Raw genomic sequence first — 17,331 nt, forward strand, 5'->3', positions numbered from 1 at the left:
TTTTTCTAAAATACATTGACCCATGCATAAATAAAGCTATGAAGAAAATAAGAAAGTCTATAAATGTATATGAAAGCCCACCTAAATCAAAAACTCTGGTCACTGTTTGGTGAATTACAATGCACTAGCCCACACAACATCATTCTACAGGTGATCATAAAAAACCTGGAGTACAGTATACATGCTCAAGCAAATCTTGCAGAAAAGATCATAAAACCAAAACATCCGTCCTTTCACAAAAACAGCAGAGGGATGCTAAATACAATGTTAGCATCTACGAAGCACTGCAACAATAATCTTCCCTTACATAACACGAACTCAGTAGACTCTTCACAATATGCTGGAAGTTTTAATCAATCAAATATCTGCAGAGATCAATAACTTACCCAAGAGATGCTCTGGAGCGTTTCTTCCCTTGCTGTGAAAGTGAAGGTCGAGGTTTGGTTGGCTTGCAAATACTAAGAACATCTGGCTCTTTCTTTTGCATCTCATCCATAAACTCCTTATGATCAGTTATGAGAGCCTCAATAGCTGGGATGTCATCAGGTAAAGGTTCAGCTTCCAAAACTGTCAAATTGTTCTCAGCCTAAATGAATATAAAGATAAAGAGCATTTTAGATACTGCTGTACCAAATAAAAAGGTGTTATCAAAAATGGAAACATATCAAGTGCACTGAAAAGACAAAGTACAAAAGCAGTATAACCCAAACATAAACATACTGGTATTCTCTTTAACTCACTAATATCCAAATCTCTTGAAAAGATATTGTGAAGCAAAATGACAAAATCTTAACAAACATTATTATGTCATAGCTGACCTGGACAAGCCAGCGCATGAGTTCATCAAGAAGGCCAGCAAGGTCACGCAGGCTCCTCAGATGGTCTGATAGTCTTGTTTCTCTCTGCTTGGCCCATGCCATAACTTCCTCCCATCTTGACTGAATAATTGTGATCCAGTGTTTAATGGTTGCAACACCATCAGGGTGAGCTTTTGCAAGGATGTCTTCAGCCAAGGCAATAGTATCATCTTTTTCCTTTTCTTTTTGATTTAGTTCAGCCAAGAAAGCTTCATGCTCAGCTATTTGTTGTCTCGTCTCTTCTTCACCATCTGGTAGTGGTCCAGCATACCTCAGTTTCATCTCCGCATCAGATAGCCAATCAAGAAGCATGTGTACAACCTGAAATGGATAAAATTTTACCATCAGTTTTGAATGGGTATGGGTGATGGAAACAACTGAAGATGATATCAATCAAACTACTTAAATGGAATCTACTGACGGTCCATGCATTGACCTATTTTCAACATATGGAGGAAATATAAATAAGAAAGCACTTCCAATGACTTTAATTACTGTTAATATATGCTTACAAGTGTCAAATCATCTATCTATGGCTCTGATGACCATTCCCTATGTGAACTTCTCTCAAGGGGGTGACCACGGCAAAAGCGTCTCCACTTATCTGTCCTTACATGCACCATTCCACACATTCTTCCACCATTTCCCTCCCTCCAACACTCTTCCAATCTATTTCACTATGTCACAGGTGGTCTTTCTCTCACATCAACCCTTTTAATTGTACTATAACTTTCCCTGTAAACTCCCGAGATTGCATTCCTCCCACATGATCAAACCACTTCAAAATATTGTTTCAACCACTCTCCCACTCCACAATTCATTCCCTTTGCATTCCTTGTCATACCACATTTCTGATACATTCCCTCATTCTTTGTTCATTTCATCTAGTCATATCATATGCTCCTCTCAAACAGCTTATTTACATAGCCTGGATGCTTGACCTCTGTAACTCATTCTATGTCCATGTTTCAGGTGCTTAGGTCTGGGTTGGGAGGACTATGCTCTCCCTTTATCCTTTCTTTACTTTAATACATCTCTCCTCTTCATTACTCTATTAAGTGACCCAATGACTCTTCTACCTTGTAATGCTCTCTCCCTTACCTCACCTTCCTTATCACCAAAATTACCCAGGATAGCTCCTAAATACTTACATTCACTCCTTCCAGCCTTTCTCCCCTAATATCCATAACACTTTGTTTCCTTTCAAACACCATTATTTTACTTTCACTCACATTTACCTTCAATCACCTGTGCTTACACACATCATAAAACACACTCCTCTTCACTCTCAACAAACAACAGTCTCTTCTGCAAACAGCCTTGTCGCTAGCCATCATACCTCTGCCACACTACATTTCTGCACCCCCTTTCCCTAGATTTGCTTTCACCTGATAACTCTATCATCCATATGTATGTGTTAAATGCAATGGTGACATGACTCAGCCCTGCCTCATCCCCACATATATACAGAAACCTTTGCTCTACTCTCTCTCCGAACTTAACAGGTACATCCATAACACTTCCCATAAAACATTCCACTTGGCTCTGTCATATGCTTTCTCGATCCATAAAAGCTGCATGCAGCTTCTTACCTTTTGCTAGATACTTTTCTACTGTTATTTTCACCTTAAAAATCTGATATCCAAATATCCTCTACCATTCCTAAAACCCCCTTGCTCCTCACTTATTCTGCATCTGCATTCAGTCACTTCCATCACTCTATCAACAACACTCTTGCATACACTCTCCTGGTATACTTAACAGACTCATTCCCCAGTAATTGCCACACACATCCTTAGCACCTTTTCCTCTGAATGAATGAACAATAATAGCTTTCCCAAAGTCCTCAGGCACAACATTCTGTTTCCACACTAAGTTACACATCATATGCATCCACTCTATCACACTTTCTCCTCCAAACTTAAGAATTTCACCTGTAATCCCATCCACTCCATGTGCCTTTCTTATCTTCAGCCTTGTTATCACCATTTTAACCTCCATTCTGGTATACAAGGCACTGCACTTGTATCTCCTTCCTTCCTCTCTCCATACCCATGCAAGCAATAAATACTGCCTCACCCTCCTCCACATTCTTCATTTCTTAAAATACTCATTCCATCTTCCTTTCACTTCCTCCTTATGATTCAGCAACTCCCCTTCCTTACTTCTAACATAAATATTTCCACTCTCAGATCCACTTCTTTCCTTTTTTGCTTCCTTCCAGTAATTATTCCTGAAGTTCCCTAAACTTTTCACTCAACTTTCTTCCAAAATCTTCATCTACTCTTTCTTTGCTTTCCTTTACAAGCTTCTCAAAATTCCACTTACACATCTTATAATATGCTTCCCTCCTCCTTTGCTTAACTTCCAGTGCTTCACTCCTTACCAAGGGCCATATTTTTCTCTTCCACAGCATTTCTAATCTCATTGGTCCACCATGCATTTCCCTCTTTATTACTATATCTCGTGACCCAAGTTCTAATTCTAAAACCTTTAGCAATCTTTCCCTAAACATTTTAAACACCATTCACAGATGACTTCATAACACATCCACTCAATTCAATATCACATGTGAAGAATACATGAATTGTCAAATATATAAAACCTATACTAAGAGCACTAACCTTATGTAACTGCTCAGCAGCCTGCAGCGCTTCCTCCAGTCGTCTGGTTCGAACTTCTGTTGCTGCTTCAACCTTTTCCCATGAGCTTACTAGCTCAGTTATTTGTGATCGAATAGTAGTAGCATCTTCAGCACTAGCTTTAATCAATAATTCATCAGCAGTACGGCGTACACTTTCAACTTGCATTGAGCGATTCTTTAGTTCCGCACAAAAGGCCTTGTGTTGCTCCACAAGGGCCATAACAGTATCAAGATCTCCATGAACTGGACCATCTTCTACAAGCCCTAACTCAACCTTCTTAAGCCAGTCTAAAAGAGCTTGGGTAGCATCCTTGAACTGGCCAGTAAACAAAAGGGCCTCTTCAAGTTTCCTCTGGCGGTCTACACTCTTCTGGCACACACTGTTCCACTTATTCTTGAGATCAGTCATCATCTGCTTCAGAGTCTCTTCATCAGTCTTTGGAGCCTTATTCTGTAGCCCTCGACCTTGCTTCATGGTACTGTCATATGATGGTTGCTTGGCTCCAAGGGCTTTCTGGAATTCCTTGTGCTTTGCAATCTGTGCCTTTATTTTCTCAGGATCATTTCCCACGTTTGCAGCTAAATCATCAAGCTTGGTCTCAGCATCATCAAGCCAAGTGACTAATTCATTCCAGTTATCATGGAAGTCCTTAGCTTCCTTGAAGCCAAGGTCAAGAGCACGAGTCCTCTCAGCTGCTTTGGACACAACCTTCTCCCATCGATGCTGCACAGACACAAGAAGGTTCTTAATCAGGATGACATCCTGCTTCTGACTAAAGTACTTGAGATGGGTTCCCTTCTTATCTAAACTAAGCATTACTTCTCTGTGAGCCGTAACATCTTTCTTAAAGCTATTGTGTTCTTCTATCTGTTGAAGGATAATGTCTAGAACACGAGAGACTGGTTGTTGGCCATTCAACAAGTTCTCTGCTTCTGTAAGCCAGTCAACAAATGCCTGCAATGCATCATGGAACTCTGTAGCCTCTTTCAAGGCGATCTCTAACTTGATCTTTTTGTCATTAGCTCGGTTCATAACACTTTCCCATCGTTGTTTTAGTGTGCGAAGGCTATGGTTTAGATTCGTGGCAGCTCCTTCACGAGAACGTTTGAGGTACTCCTGACCCTGCTGAAGAGTACTCTCTACCTTCGAACGATTTTCCTCTAAATCATCATAAATCTCCATAAAGCGTAGTAGCTGTTCCTTTGCAGTTTCTGGAAGACCTCCAACTGGCTTTGAGGTTGACAAAGCTGCATCAATATCTCCAAGCCAAAGCAGAAGATCTTGAATCTCTGCACTAAATATTTGAGCTTCTCTGAGGGCATTTTCTAAGTCATTCTGTTTACCGTTTGCTTTATCTTGTAATTCACTCCATTTCTTACTTAGTTCTAAAAGTTTCTTCTGAGTATTAGAAGCATCTTCAGAGCCTTTATCAGCCTCAATCAGCTGCCTACCTGCATCATTAAGTGTATCCACACTTGATTGATGAGCCTGAATATCATTGATTGTGACCTTCAACTTTGCTAGTTCTACTTCAATAACCTGTGGATCACCAAATACAGGCTTGAGATCATCTACTGTCTTTGTTGTGCGTTCAATCCAGATCAGTAGTTCTTTCAGTGCATGCTGGAACTGACCAAGCTTAAGCAAAGCATATTCTAAGTTGCGTTGTCTCTCAACAATTCCCTTCAGTAACTCGTCCCAGCGACGGTTCACTTCACCCAGAGGTTCCATAATAGCAGCTGCCTGATCAGGTGATGTTCGTTCCTTCAACTCTTGAGCTTGTCTGTAACCACGAAAGTTTGAGTTTACAACCAAACGTATTATTCTATAACAAAATTTTTTCTCAATTCTTCTATTAATCAAAAACAAACTCCATCCATCATTAAACAAAATAACAGGAAAGCATTATTATCTCTCACTTTAATTGATATCAATAGTACTTAAATTGAAAAATGTAACTTTCAAAACAAATGTACAAATTCTTTGCAACTTAGTATAACATCAACAACAGGTTAACAAGGAAACATTTCCATTTACATACACCGTATATAAACTATATGTATCCTATGTAAAACCTAATAATCACTCAACACACCAATGCAAAAATGAAGCATTGCCAGAAGTTAAGGAAAGGATCAAACAGAAGTATATGGAGTGCAATAAAATGAATGGAGAGGGAAGGAGAGGAAAATACAAATAAAGACTAAAGAAGAAAGTCCAATAAAAGTTTGTGGAGATCAACAAACTTTGCTACTTCACAGAAAGAAAGTGCAAAAAGAAAGGAAAAGTGCCAGAAGAAAAAGAGTTGGCATAAAGGATACACTGAAAGTAAATCAGATGTGGTGTTATATCAAAGAACAGAGCACCTGAAAGAAGTGATGGCATCAAAAGATGGGACAGGCAGCATATCATACATGGAGGAAAAATTCCCATGAAGAAAATATATCCATGGAGGAGATGAAAGCAACTATGAGCAGGTTTGGAATAGGAAAAAGCCCTAGAGCTGATGGGATAAAAGCAAAAATGTTGAAGGTAAGTTATGTAATAGTACTGTGCAAGTCTTCATGGAAAGGTGGGAGGGCGTTAGGTGACTGGTCAGAAGTAGTGATAATGACTTTATACAAAGTAAAGGGTGGTAAGGATAAGTTTACAGCACACAGGCATAAACTCATTAATCATACCATGGAAAGTATATGAAAGAATTGTTACTGAGGTATGAAGAAATTAACAGACAGCAGAATAAGTAAAAAATAAGAAGACTTCAGGAAAGCTAAACACATTACCTCAGTTTCTCTGTGTTAAATGTAAATGACAGGAAAAATACACAACTAAAAAGTTGCATACAGCGTTCAAGAACCCAGAAAAAGCTTATGATAAAGTAGACTAGAAGTGGGAAGTTCTGAAAATTTATACTTTCAGAGGAAAGCTACTGGATCCAACAAATAGATTCTACACAAATACTAAAGTGTGTGTGAGAGGGAATGGTAGGTTGTGTGAAAATTCTGAGAGTGGCACAGGTGCTTGATGGGGCTGTGTGATGCTACTCTGACTTTCCAATAACTTACCTTGCCTCACTTTTCTGCCCTAGGACCCCATCTACATCTAGACTGCTAGCCACATCCACTAAGCAGGGCAAAAGATCAAGAAGTGTGGTGATGTGTGTTTATCTTTGTGGGGTATGTACTGCCAACTCAGGAGCAGGTGTTCGCTGTCTTCAAAGTGGAAGTTGCATCTTTTCTCACTTTTCTTGAGGGTGCTGTCAAGCCCCCTTTGTTTGGAAACATGTCAAAGGACAGTGTAAAATGCACTGATTTTTTTTTCTTAGCAATTAATACAAGAGTTGTGGCTGGCTGAAGCCATCTATGTGTTGTGTGAGGTCTGTGTATGACACTACAACATTTATGTGGGAAATGGTAAGCATATATGAAATAAAAACATAAATAATCACCATTTTCCGCATTATTGAAGTAGCACCAGGAAAAGACAAAGAAACGCCACATTTGCTCACATCTAATCTCTACCTGTCCTGTACGCACTGAAACCACAGCTCCCGAGAGAATCTTCCATTGTTTACCCTGTATGCTTCACATACTCTGGTTCAGTCCACTGACAGCATGTCGATCCCAGTTTACCATACTGTTCCAATCCACTCTATCCTCTATTTGATCACTGTCTCCCGCATCAGAGGTAGTGCCGGGAAACAGATGAAGAATGGCCCATCCACTCATATACATACACACACACACACACACACACACACACACATATATATATATATATATACAGAGAAGGGGGCTAGGTGAGGATATTCCCTCAAAGGCCCACTCCTCTGTTCTTAACGCTACCTCGCTAACGTGGGAAATGGCAAATAGGATGATAAGAAAAAAAAAATATATATATATATATATATATATATATATATATATATATATATATATATATATATATATTTATATATTTATTTTGCTTTGTCGCTGTGTCCTGCGTTAGCGAGGTAGCGCAAGGAAACATATGAAAGAATGGCCCAACCCACCCACATACACATGCATGTACATACACGTCCACACACGCAAATATATATACCTATATATCTCAATGTACACATATATATATACACACACAGACATATACATAATTATACATGTACATAATTCATACTGTCTACCCTTATTTATTCCCATCGCCACCTCACCACACAAGGAATAACAACCCCCTCCCCCTTCATGTGTGCGAGGTAGCGCTAGAAAAGACAACAAAGGCCCCATTAGTTCACACTCAGTCTCTAGCTGTCATGTAATAATGCACCGAAACCACAGCTCCCTCTCCACATCCAGGCCCCACACAACTTTCCATGGTTTACCCCAGACGCTTCACATGCCCTGGTTCAATCCATTGACAGCACGTTGACCCCGATATACCACATCGTTCCAATTCACTCTATTCCTTGCAAGCCTTTCACCCTTCTGCATGTTCAGGCCCCGATCACTCAGAATCTTTTCCACTCCATCTTTCCACCTCCAATTTGGTCTCCCACTTCTCCTCGTTCCTTCCACCTCTGACACATATATCCTCTTGGTCAATCTTTCCTCACTCATTCTCTCCATGTCACCAAACCATTTCAAAACACCCTCCTCTGCTCTCTCAACCACACTCTTTTTATTACTACACATCTCTCTTACCCTTTCATTGCTTACTCGATCAAACCACCTCACATCACATACTGTCCTCAAACATCTCATTTCCAGCACATCCACCCTCCTCCACACAACTCTCTCTATAGCCCACACCTCGCAACCATACAACATTGTTAGAACCACTATTCCTTCAAACATACGCATTTTTGCCTTCCAAGATAACGTTCTTGACTTCCATACCTTTTTCAATGCTCCCAGAACTTTCGCCCCCTTCCCCACCCTATGATTCACTTCCGCTTCCATGGTTCCATCCGCTGCCAAATCCACTCCCAGATATCTAAAACACTTCACTTCCTCCAGTTTTTCTCCATTCAAACTTACCTCCCAATTGACTTGTCCCTCAACCCTACTGTACCTAATAACCTTGCTCTTATTCACATTTACTCTCAGCTTTCTTCTTTCACACACTTTACCAAACTCAGTCACCAGCTTCTGCAGCTTCTTACCCGAATCAGCTACCAGCGCTGTATCGTCAGCGAACAACAACTGACTCTCTTCCCAAGTTCTCTCATCCACAACAGACTGCATACTTGCCCCTCTTTCCAAAACTCTTGCATTCACCTCCCTAACAACCCCATCCATAAACAAATTAAATAACCATGGAGACATCACGCAACCCTGCCACAAACCAACATTTACTGAGAACCAATCACTTTCCTCTCTTCCTGCTCATACACATGCCTTACATCCTTGATAAAAGCTTTACACTGCCTCTAACAACTTATCTCCCGCACCATACATTCTTAATATCTTCCACAGAGCATCTCTATCAACTATATCATACGCCTTCTCCAGATCCATAAATGCTACATACAAATCCATTTGCTTTTCTAAGTATTTCTCACATACATTCTTTAAAGCAAACACCTGATCCACACATCCTCTACCACTTCTGAAACCACACTGCTCTTCCCTAATCTGATGCTCTGTTCATGCCTTCACCCTCTCAATCAATACCCTCCCATATAATTTCCCAGGAATATTCAACAAACTTATACCTCTGTAATTTGAGCACTCACTCTTATCTCCTTTGCCTTTGTATAATGGCACTATGCAAGCATTCCTCCAATCCTCAGGTACCTCACCATGAGTCATACATACATTAAATAACCTTACCAACCAGTCAACAATACAGTCATCCCTTTTTTAATAAATTCCACTGCAAAACCATCCAAACCCGCTGCCTTTCCGGCTTCCATCTTCCACAAAGCTTTTACTATCTCTTCTCTGTTTACCAAATCATTTTCCCTAACCCTCTCACTTTGCACACCACCTCGACCAAAACACCCTATATCTGCCACTCTTATCATCAAACACATTCATCAAATCTTCAAAATACTCACTCCATCTTCTCACTTAACCATTACTTGTTATTGCCTCCCTATTAGCCCCCTTCACCGATGTTCCCATAGAAAAATGTAATGAAAAAGATTTTGAGTGCTTGTGGGTCTGGAAATGTAGGAGGGTGAAAGGCATGCACAGGAAAGAGTGAACCAGAATGATGTAGTTTACAGAGAGTGATGTGCTAATAATGGACTGAACCAGGACATGTAAAGCACCAGGGAAAACCATAGAAAGGTCTGAATGGATGTGTTGCAAATGAAATGTTGGAGGACAACATCTGGTGCAAGGATGGATGATAAAACAAGATATGATTAGGTAAGATAGTGGTGTGGTAGTAACATTACTTAAAGCTGTTGAAACAGGCTATTTGATGGATGCTTGCAGTGTTACTAGTTGTAATGGAGTAGGAGGCTTGCAGTGTTACCAGTTGTAATGGAGTAGGTAATGGCACAGTGTACTGGAGATGTGGAATGTCTGTGAGAAGACATGGTATTGTGTCACAGGGTGGATTAAGAGAAATACCTTAAAGTATAGAGAGGATGCATGATGCAGGCTTGGTAAAGCAAATACTTATAAGGATACGAGGTAGAAGGAAACAGACAGAGGGGAAGATATCCAGCATCCTGTTAAAGAGAGAATATATTGGGAAGAGGACCCACAAAGATGAGAGAGAGGTGGAGTGTGGTTAGACAGGGAAGTCTGGGAGATATCTGCCCTAGACACTCCCCAGGGAAGAGACCCTGAAGGGTTAAAAAGCCAAAGATATAGATATAGAACCTCAGTTACCTCAGTTTTATTCCAAAAATAAGACTGAGTTTATATTTTGCATTTCAATAAGTCTCTAACAAAACACTACATATTTAGAAACAGCACTGCTAACAGCTTCATGCAACATTATTGTCTTGCCAATAAGCCTTAATATTAACATTTAACACCTCTAAAAAATAAATCAAGAAAAACATGCATAAAACTATGAAAAAAAGAAAGAAATTTAAGTAAAGTATACCACTATTGGAAGCCATATCAAGGCTTTATGGTATTTCTTAACATCAAAATTAAAATCATTCTCCACTCTACTTAGCATAAAAATAAAGAGCTAACTAGGTATTAGAAGGAAAACTAAAAACAATTTCATCCTTCAAATCTTGCAATATGTATGTCTTTAAGACCAACACGTGTTTTTTCTTATTTTACTATAATCCCCCAGATCAAGATCATCAGGCATAAGCATAACGGTACAGATTCAATTATGAAAAATCCATAAAATTAATCATACATATCTACAAAGCTTGTCTTGCTATGTATGAAGCCACAGAACATAATCAAACATCCTAACTTGCCTTCTTAGACTCCTGGTGTTAAATCACGAGAGGATGTAAAGGAAAAACATTTTAAAACCAATATTCCATATGTGAACATCTATAACAATGTCTTTCATATTCAAGAATGTGCATTCTCTTAAAAATTTCCAATTCCCTATGAATTAAACTCAAAATATGCTAAATCCACAATGGAAAAATGTTAAATGCAGCTCTCTTCTGAACTATACTCTTAAAGAAAACTTATTCCACAAAACTAAAGAAATGTAGTGCAGCTGTTTACCTGTTAAGGGCTTCAACTTTCACCATATGAGGATCAACCTCATCCTTAAACTTCTGCAGTTGATTAATTTGACCTTTGATGGCTTCAATGTCTCCAGCAACGGCACCCATACCATTAAATTTATCTTCTGCCTTCTCCAGGAACTCTAGCATATTCTGCATGATTTGCAACATTAATATTAATAACAGTAGAAAAAAATTACTAAAGGTCATCTCACTATCTATACTGAAATTTCAACAGCACTGCAAAATTTTCAACCAGTCATTGGAAATGACCTTCTAATATCTGAAGTGCTACAATATGTATACAAATTCATGGCTAACTCCTTTTGTCTAAAGCTGAGTAACACAAACCTAAGTAACAACTTACCCTTAAAGTGTCATGGAATTCCATGGCTTTCTCCATGGCATCAATCAAGTTCTCCTCACGCTTTGCATACAGGGCAGTAACTGTGTCCCATGCATAATCTAAGTCTTCAATATTCTTCTTGACCTCAGGTTTATCTGATTCCCCACAAAGTGTCATCAAGTCACGGCCAGTCTGACGAACTTGTTCAACTTCTGGCTTTGTCTGATCAATCTTGGTTTTAATTTGAGATAGTTCTTCACGTTGTTGTTTTATGGCTTGTGGTTCTACTGCAACCGGTTCTTGAGCTTTCAATGTGTCTTGAAGGTCCTTCAATGCTGCCATAACATTCTGTAGCTCATCCCAGAACTTTTCAGCCATAGCAAGAGCATCTTCCAAGGACTGGCCACGTTGAGTTGTTGCCATCTGCACCATGTCCCATAACTTGTTCAAGCGATCTAACTTTGTCTTTATGTCTTTTACAGCTGGGTCATTTCTTGACGCTTTGTTGATAACATCCTCAGCAGCAGCCTTTACAGCAGCAAAGGCTGACTCCTTTCTTTCAAGATCATCAATGATACCATTATTTTCCTGCACTTGTTCATGAATCTTTTCTGGATGGGCCGAGATTGGCTCTGCATTCTTCACTTGGTCAGCAGTCTCAGCCAGAGCAGACAGCATGCCATCTAATTTGTCTGAGAACTGACTTGTTTCCTGGAGAGCATCCTCAAGAGCTTGACCACGTTCACGAAGGGCATATTTAAGTGTATTATATCTTTCATTATCACTTTCCAAAATTTCTTGGATCTTGGCCCCATCTTCATCGTTAACAAGTTTCAGAAGGGCACCGCCTGTCTTATTAAGCTTGTCAAGAAGAGGTTTATGGTCTCCAATGGACTGAAGGAAAGTTTTGTTCCTCTCCATCTGCCGAATAATCTGATCAGCCCGAAGAGCTGGAGTATCCATTACCATTGCCTCATTCTCCATGGCTGTGAGCCAGTCATCCAGTTCATGATGCGTTTCAAAGAAGTGTTCAGCCAATGGTAAAGCCTGCTCTAATGCAGAGAGTCTGTCTGATGACAGTTTGGAAACAGACTCCATAGTCTCCTTAAGATCATCCATCTTTTCTCTAAGCTCACTTGTGTCTTCATGATGGGGCGACTCGCGCAAAACTTTCTTTGCATTTGATAAGACATCTCGTACCCGACCCTTCTGACTTGCAACATCATCATTCAGTGCTTTATGCTCCTTCAGTTGGACACGGATTTCTTCAGGATCTACACTAGGAGGCTCAGCCTCACGTATTTGTCCCTCAACTTCACGGAACCAACCTAAAAGTTCATCTATGTCTTGGGTGACTTCCTGTGACCTTTGCTTGGACATGTGAATTCTTTCCATTCTTCTCTGTATTTGCTCACATATCTGTTCAAACCTCCTGTTATCTCTTGTGACTAAGGTTTCAATATTAGATGCTCCTTCCCCTGGGGAGATCTGACACAGTTGTGGCCCAACCAAATTTACTGCCTCTACTAAGGGACGGTTTTCCTGTATTTCCTGAGCTAGCCTTTCTATTTCTTCTTCCATTAACCCTTGTCCAGAGGAGTCTATGCTCTGAAGCTGACCTTCAACAGATAACATCCATGATCCAAGGCGTTCATGGGCATTGTGGAACTGCTGTACTAATGGCAGCGCTTCATTTGCAGCCTTATGAAGGTCAGTTGCTTTAGCACTAAGATCATTATAACGCCTGTGTATGGAATCAAGTTTATCTTTCAGTTGAAGAGCCTCATCACTTGAAATGTGCTTCATTAGCTGAGAGCCAGCATCCATAACCTCTGCCACTTGCTTCTCATGAGAAACTACCTCTTCACCAAGATCTGTCAATTCATCCATCTGTTCTAACAGTTTCTCTACGAAAACTGATAGAATGCGGTACTTTGATAGTCTAGCCTCCATTTCATCCATCCATGACAGCAGGTCTTCATAGGTAAGGACTAAGTGGCGTAGACCAACCTTAGACTCTTGTAGAAGGCGGCCTAAGGCTTCAGAATCTTCTACCAGCTGACCATACCTATCAGTAGTGGCTTGCAGTTTATCTGCCAAAGCATTGGCCTCATCATCGCCTATGAGACTCATAAGAGCAGTGGCAACATCAGTTAGGTCATCAAATGCTGGTTTCTGGCCAAGAATTTCATCATGAAGATTATCATGTTCATCAAGAAGTCGCTGTATTTTTTCCTCATCAGATGGTACAACACTCATCTCCTTCAGTTTCTTTTCGGTACGTTCCAACCATTCACTGATAGGATTGAGTTTATTCTGGAACTCTTTTGCAACCTTTAATGTTTCTTCAAGGGCTTCCATGCGCTCTTGTGATCGAGCACCAGCATCATCAAAACGATTCAGTAAATCATCTAACTGTCCCTCCACAGCTGCCTTTTCAGATGGTTCTAGATCAGCAGCTAGATTACGGCCCATGGCAAGAAGAGCTTGCATTTCATTCTGACGGTCCACAAGCATTTTTCTCAAGAATTTCTGCTCCTGTGCCTGGGCTTTCACCACAGAATATTCCCCTGAGATAGGGGCCTGGTTCTCCATCATTTCTTCAAAGTTTCCTAACCACTGCAACATGCTGTCTAGTGCATCCTGGAATTTGCCAGACTGCATTAAACCTTTATCTAGAGCCTTTTCTCGATCACCTATCATCTCCTTCAACTTGTTCCATGATTCATTCAATGAATCAATATCATTTTCCAAATCTTGGGTATTGACACCAGATGCAGCACTCTGGATAAGACCCTGTCCTAACTTGTTACATTCAGTAACCTGTTTGCCAAGAGCTTCTACTTTTTCCCCCTTAAAATGTTTGAACTCCTCCTGTTGAGCAATAATAGTGTCTACATCTGCACCCACTGGTTTAAACGAATCTCCTTCCTTGTCAACTTCTTTGATGTCATCCATGAGAGTGTTGTATTTGTCATAGAAATCTTCTAACTTCTTCATAACAGTATCCAATTCCTTGCCACGTGAATCACAACGATCTTGAATTTTCTTCAGCTGTCGCCCAAGCTGCTTAATCTGATCTTCAGCAGCACGATTGTTGGCATTTGTGAATCCTTGGGTAACTAAATCATCCAAAGCTGCCTTGGCATCCTCAATTTCCTCACCCCTGTGATCTATCTTGGACATGAAATTCTGAAGCTGATCTATCTGACCTGTTACAGTTTTAATGTCCCGTCCTACAGGTCCCATGCGATCAACTTCGTCATCCAGACCTGCTAATTCTTGACCCACATTCTTAACAAGAGCACCAAATCGATTAACTGCCTGAGATGCTTCCTCCAGATCATGACAACGATCCTCTAATTTCCCCTTCAAGTCACCATAGCGATCGGCAAGTCTTTCAACTTCATCTTGGATGTGATTAGCATCAGAACCAAGAGCATCTGCTGCTCCACACAAATCTTCACCTTTATTCTTTACCTGGTCTACCTGACTGCCAAGTGCATCAGTTTCATCAAGCAAAGCTTTCATCCTCTCCAAAGACTTGGCATCTTTCCCTGTTCCAGCAAGCGCATCAAGAGATGCTAATTTGTCCCCACAGCGTTGCAGGGTATGGTCAAGATCTCTGGCTGTGTCATTGAAATCTGCTAATTTTGCTGCAATATCTTCTAGATCTTGAGCTCTTGCAAGAACAATTGCATTAAGATGGTCCCAGCGTTCTTTCATAATGCTAAGGGATTCTTGGACTCCTTCGTGGTCTGTATCGGTACAAGAGATAAGTTTCTCGCCAGCCGTTTTATTATTTTCGTATTCTCCACTGTGGCGAGATACTTCATTCTTGAATGATTGTATTTCCTTTATCTGCTTATCTACAATTCTTTTTGCAAAGGCAATAGGCTCTAAAGCTTGTGCTTTTTCCTCAGCTTTATCTAACCAAGGATTGAACTTGTCCTGATGGCTGTGGAATTTATTACAAGTATCCATGCATTTCTGAAGCCTAGTCCGACGATCTACTGCTGTCTTCCGAACGTTATCCCATTCTTTCTTGATGGCATCTAAAGTTTCTGACAAATGACGATTGAGATCCTTACGAGATGATTTTGCAACAATTTCTTTGCCTTTATTAATCATCATGATGACCTCATGTTCCTTGGCCATTAGATCCTTGTATATGGGTTCAAAGTCACCAACTTGATTTGATAAAATATCTTTATCAGCAGAAACCAATAACTGATCCTTAAGGTGTGCAACTTGATCTGATAGCCATTCCTGAATATCCTGGCAAGACTGGCCAAACTCCTCTTCATCTTTGAGTGATGCTTCCAGCTCAGATTTACGATTACCAAGCTTCTTCTCAAGGTTACTGAACATCTTATTGAGTTGTGTTATTTTAGATTTTATGTCATTTTTGGATGATGGATCAGATAAAATTGATATGAGTTGTTCTCCAAGCCCTTCTAAGTCAATCAAGGCACCACGTGCTTTTTCTAAACCATCTTCCAGTGCATTTACCGCTTCTATCTGTGTGCCCGAATCTGCTCCACTGGCAACAACCTCATCAAAGTCATCACCTAATTTAAGAAGGTTATCATGTAATTTGTTGTAATTATCATAAAAATCTGTGCTGGCATCAGATGCTGCATGAAGAGCAGCATCACGGGCATCTAGTTGACCTATGAGCTCTGTCCACTTGTTGTTGATACTGTCTAATCTGTCATTGATCTTCTTTGCAGCTAATGAATTTGTTTCACATACACCAATTATTTTGTCACCAGCATCATTGAGATCACTCAATTTGGGCTCTTGTGCTTGGAATTCATCTCTTAACACCTGTACTTGTTGAGCCTGCATCTGTACCATGCGGGGGTCAGATGCTATTGGCCCAAGGACTGTCATCATTCTGTCCTTCGAAATAAGCCAATTGTTTAGAGAGTCATAGCTATCGAGGAAATCCTTTGTTTCTTCAAGGAATCTTAGTCGATCCTTTAAGCGGCCTTGAAGTTCCTTATAACGATCACTAACAAAGTCTACCTGGTCCTGCAATATGTCAGTGCCTGGAGCTGTTGGCCGCTTCTTGATTAGCTCAACTACTTGATTCTTCAGAGAGTCCAGAGCAGGCTGCTTCTCAAGTAGATCATCCAGAATATTTTTACACTGTCTGTTGTGTTTGTCTGCTTCCTCTTTGGTTGTAGGTACGGCTTCCCTAGGTATGCTGCGCTCTGACTTGTCTAGAACTAGAGTTATGGACCGTATGCTATCAGCCAATTTCTTTAATTCATCCTTCATGATATCCAACTCATTCTGACGATCAGTAAGCCTCATCCCTATCATATCATAACGGTTGTTAACTTGCATCAATTCCTTCTGTATTGGACTCATATCTGTCAAAAGCATTGCAAGGATTAGGAAAATTTTTTTAATATGAGGGAAATGAAGCTTTTTAGGCAGTGGTAAACTTATAGCCCATACGCTGTATTTAAGGCAGCTATAGTATTCAACTAAATTATCAGCTATGTATTAAAGGTTTAGATTCTGACAGCTTGCCACCCAAACACAAAGAGATATGAACACAGTACTGCAGTACATAAATTCTTCCCTTTAATGATACTTTGCAGTCTTCCACTACAAATGACATGGTAAACTTAAATAAAAGACAATATCATAACAGAGAAATACTGCTTAACATTATGAATGCTGCAACTCAAGACATTCAAAGAATTACAATTTTATATGCAAGACATTAAAATATTTTACAAAGTACAGAAAGAATCCATTAACACTATATCACATGTCCAACCTTTAACTCATCTTTCCATTTCATATTTCATGCAAAAACCCACT

The 17,331-nt window shown here is 40.1% G+C and overlaps 1 protein-coding gene across 50 annotated transcripts in view; it reads right to left on the reverse strand.

Annotated features, from left to right (window-relative positions):
• Nucleotides 1–17,331, reverse strand: part of shot (dystonin-like protein short stop) — a 249,766-nt gene that overhangs the window by 122,236 nt on the left and 110,199 nt on the right. For 46 of the 50 annotated variants that reach the window (XM_071687007.1, XM_071687267.1, XM_071687257.1 and 43 more), the window contains 6 exons: nucleotides 11,512–16,871; nucleotides 11,143–11,297; nucleotides 10,881–10,892; nucleotides 3,482–5,285; nucleotides 819–1,178; nucleotides 387–586 (listed from right to left, as the gene is read on the reverse strand). In XM_071687007.1, the coding sequence (XP_071543108.1) occupies nucleotides 387–586; nucleotides 819–1,178; nucleotides 3,482–5,285; nucleotides 10,881–10,892; nucleotides 11,143–11,297; nucleotides 11,512–16,871 (7,891 nt within the window). The remainder of the gene's footprint in view (nucleotides 1–386; nucleotides 587–818; nucleotides 1,179–3,481; nucleotides 5,286–10,880; nucleotides 10,893–11,142; nucleotides 11,298–11,511; nucleotides 16,872–17,331) is intronic. The other 4 variants (XM_071687017.1, XM_071687161.1, XM_071686970.1 and 1 more) reach the window with 1 other exon arrangement.

Source organism: Panulirus ornatus, chromosome 3 (assembly GCF_036320965.1).
Source record: "Panulirus ornatus isolate Po-2019 chromosome 3, ASM3632096v1, whole genome shotgun sequence".
NCBI lineage: Eukaryota > Metazoa > Arthropoda > Malacostraca > Decapoda > Palinuridae > Panulirus > Panulirus ornatus.